At 29.8% G+C, this 3,620-nt stretch overlaps 1 protein-coding gene across 1 annotated transcript; it reads left to right on the top strand.

Moving 5' to 3' along the window:
• The first annotated feature begins 1,319 nt into the window (after window positions 1-1,319).
• LOC131051521 (cold-responsive protein kinase 1) lies at window positions 1,320-3,410 on the top strand. The gene is made up of 4 exons (XM_059214709.1): window positions 1,320-1,497; window positions 1,690-1,805; window positions 2,711-2,921; window positions 3,169-3,410. Exons 1-4 carry the CDS (start codon window positions 1,437-1,439, stop codon window positions 3,408-3,410), a joined length of 630 nt encoding a protein of 209 aa, XP_059070692.1. The 5' UTR covers window positions 1,320-1,436.
• Window positions 3,411-3,620: the final 210 nt, after the last annotated feature.

A 3,620-nucleotide genomic window follows, 5' to 3' on the forward strand; every position in this document is an offset into this window, starting at 1 on the left:
CTTTTGAACTCATAATTGCCCTATCAACAAGGCTTGTGACTTATTGTCACGCTGTGGGGTCATCTCCCTATTCATATAAATTATTATAATTACTACATAAAAATCAATAATAGAAAATATTTATTTATTAAATGTCTATTAAAATTGTTCAATTTTTTTAATAAATGATGTATATGTTATCATTAATAATATAAAATAACGGTATACATATTTATATAGAAAAGGTGAATGAAAATTGTCATATCCCAAAAGTTCAAAAGAGATGATCACCTAACAAAACACAATAATAATATTACTTTAAATTTTACTATCACATGATCTAGAAACATTATTGAATTTCAAACACTAGTTAATATTTAGTTAAAAAAATTGAATATCAGAAACAATAATAGTTTAAAACATTGAAAAATATTTAAAAACATATTATATATCAAACACTAGTTTATATTTATTAATTAATTAAAAATCTCAAAAGAGATGATCTTTTAAATTTTACCATCACATGATCTAGAAACACTATTGAATTTCAAACACTAGTTAATATTTAGTTAAAAAAAATTGAATATCAGAAACAATAATAGTTTAAAACATTGAAAAATATTTAAAAACATATTACATATCAAACACTAGTTTATATTTATTAATTAATTAAAAATCTAGATTATTTCATCAATTAATAAAAAAAACCAAACATATAAACCAAACCGATAAAATAATTTGAATACTTGCCTTGACCAAAATAAATCCTAAAAGTTTTCACCATTAGCCAAACCTAACAATTATTGGCTTATTGTTGAAGCAGGAGGACGTAGAATTCAATTTTATTTTTCTCATTGTTATTAAAGATCAGTTTTTCCTGTGCAACTATATCTGTATATAATTATTCTGGGCTTACCTCCCTGATCTGGCATGGTGCAAACGTATTTGCACTTCTTTTTCAACATGTTATTAAATTTGATTTGTATTTTTGAGTGTGATACTTTTTTCATGTGAGCAACATATTATATTTTTATTTTTATTAATTTAATGGTCAAATAATGACTAATAATTTTAGTATTCATTTATAGAAATATAAATAATTATTTTATTTCTATGGGTCAAATTTTATCTGCGTGTTGCAAACGTATTTGCAGTTTTTTTCCATATTTCATTTAATTTGATTTGTACTTTTGGGTGTGATGTTTTTTTTCACTTGAACAGCCATATTGTATTTTAATTTTAAATCTTATCTTAAAAAATATAAATAATTATTTTTATTTTATTGTTCAAAATTTATAATATAAAGGTAGACACACATGTTTGAATAAAATTTAGTAGGATATATTATTTCTTGGTGCTTATAAACTTCTATAGATATTGCCATTAAATTCTTTGGCAGTCTTCAATTTAACGTTCATTGGAACATCATCCTTCGTAGTGCCTTGACGGCTGGAGATATGTTTTCATCTTTGAAATGTTTTGGAGCGATGTGCAGAAGGGACCAACAATCCCAAAATTGTATGAATTTTGTTACATTTTCATTTGCAGGTTATGGCATGTTTTTATTCCGCTTGAGCAGAGTTGAATTGGAATTTTCTGTTGTTTGTATTGGTCTAGACTGTTACTTTTATAATGGAGTCTTAGCACATATATTCCTCCATTGAGTACATACTAATATATGGCACTTTCTATGATTTCGCTTTCAAAAAGATTTCTCTGTCACTCAAGGTGTTCGTATTTTCTCCTATAAGGATCTCATACTGGCAACAAGGAATTTTTATCCAGACAACAAGATAGGTGCTGGAGGATTTGGAACTGTGTACAAGGTATGTGAAAACCTAGAGTGTTATCCGAACATGTTCAATGCTCAGGATGTATCTGATTTCTATTGCATTTTTAGACAGATAACCTGTCAATTTTGCATGTTGTGATGTAGGAGGAAATGTAAATTGATTTGTGTATAACTGTAAGGGCTCACCAAATCCAAGAATATTCAAATGATCTTAGCATTTGGGTTTTCCTGATATGTGTTTCCCAAGGTTAGATGGGTGAACGGGTTTCAAGTTTCTGGTACCAAAAGGCATATGGCCCTATTTGTTTTTGTGCAAGATAGAAATGTAGAACCTAAAAGATATAATATTTTTACAGTCTGTTAGTATTTTAAGTAACTTTATGATATTTGTTAGCTGTTTAATTTCTTTTTTAAGAAGTTAATTGAGAGATTTTGCACCTTTAATAAGAAGTGTGATATAGAATATGCACTGGAGGTAGAGTCAATTTCGTTAGGTTTTATATATTGTGCATAAAATCTTTACCTTCAAACTTTTCATTGGAATTCCCCCGTGCAATGCTGGTCACATTGATGAAGAAAAACAGGAATTGGACACCTTCTAAAGATTTTCTTTTTTCTAGATGGAGAACGAGAGGCTATATATTATTGAGAAAACCAACTCAGCATTCCGAAATTGAAAATTGCAATCATTTCTCTCACACCAAACCAAAGCTTTGACGAGGATATGGATAAATTACCTATAGATCCATCATGAAATTAATCTTCACGTTTCCAACCTATATAATTGACATCACTATAAGCATATATTTGTAGATATAAATATAAATTCTGCTTTCAGGGACACTGTTACATGCAGAGACAATGAAGGAATTCTTGCAGGAAATACAATTTTGCTTCAGTGATTTCATTTATTCCACTGATACTGCACTTTAATTGCAGGGTGTCTTAAAGGATGGTACAGAGGTTGCAATGAAGCAGCTTTCTGCCGAATCAGAACAAGGTGTTCATCAGTTTTCAACTGAGATATCTACAATCTCTGCAATCAAACATGAAAATCTTGTCATGCTACTTGGGTGTTGCATAGAAGAAGATCACCGAATTTTGGTGTATGAATACCTGGAGAATAATAGCCTTTCACATGCCTTGTTTGGTATAACTATGATCTTGAGAAATAATGTTGATTGTTTCCTTGCTTTAAGCAGATAATATGCTATTATGAGTATGTGAAAATAGATCAATTTTTAAAAGATGGTATGCAGGGTCTGGCCATGTCTCTCTCTGTGTTTGTTGGAGGGAGATTAAAAATGTTATTTTTTAAGTTATGAAAGAAAATAACGATCTTAATTGCTGATGTAGTGAAGATTTCTGTGAAAATGACATTGGTTGCAACATATCAGGTTCCAATAATGGTGCAATAAACCTGGATTGGCAAGCAAGGTCCAAAATCTGCATCGGAACTGCACGTGGTATTGCATATCTTCATGATGAAGTTACGCCTCGTATTGTGCACCGAGATATTAAAGCTAGCAACATACTCCTTGATAAGGATCTCAATCCTAAGATTGCAGATTTTGGTCTGGCTAAACTTTTTCCAGATAATATTACACATCTCAGTACACGAGTTGCTGGAACACTGTAAGTCTTGCTTAGACTTCTAGTTCTAAATAGAATTGAAGCCTCAAAAAGAATATCTTGGCTATACATTAACAGGCTTGTCTTTCATAATTGATTATTGCAATTACAATAAAAATGCCAGAAATAGTGAATCCAATTAATGCATGTAGTAGAAGTCAAAACAAAGTTTTAAATCTATAATTCTCATTCTATCCTACTTTAATTTCATCATAAA

The sequence above is a fragment of the Cryptomeria japonica genome, chromosome 11 (genome assembly GCF_030272615.1).
Source record: "Cryptomeria japonica chromosome 11, Sugi_1.0, whole genome shotgun sequence".
Taxonomy (NCBI): Eukaryota; Viridiplantae; Streptophyta; class Pinopsida; order Cupressales; family Cupressaceae; genus Cryptomeria; species Cryptomeria japonica.

Excerpts from the sequence above, each read along its gene's own strand:
- LOC131051521 (XM_059214709.1), top strand. The coding sequence starts at position 1,437 with ATGTTTTCATCTTTGAAATGTTTTGGAGCGATGTGCAGAAGGGACCAA. Across the intron at positions 1,498-1,689 it reads GGACCAACAATCCCAAAATT|ATTTCTCTGTCACTCAAGGT; the intron begins GTATGAATTTTG and ends GCTTTCAAAAAG. Across the intron at positions 1,806-2,710 it reads GATTTGGAACTGTGTACAAG|GGTGTCTTAAAGGATGGTAC; the intron begins GTATGTGAAAAC and ends CTTTAATTGCAG.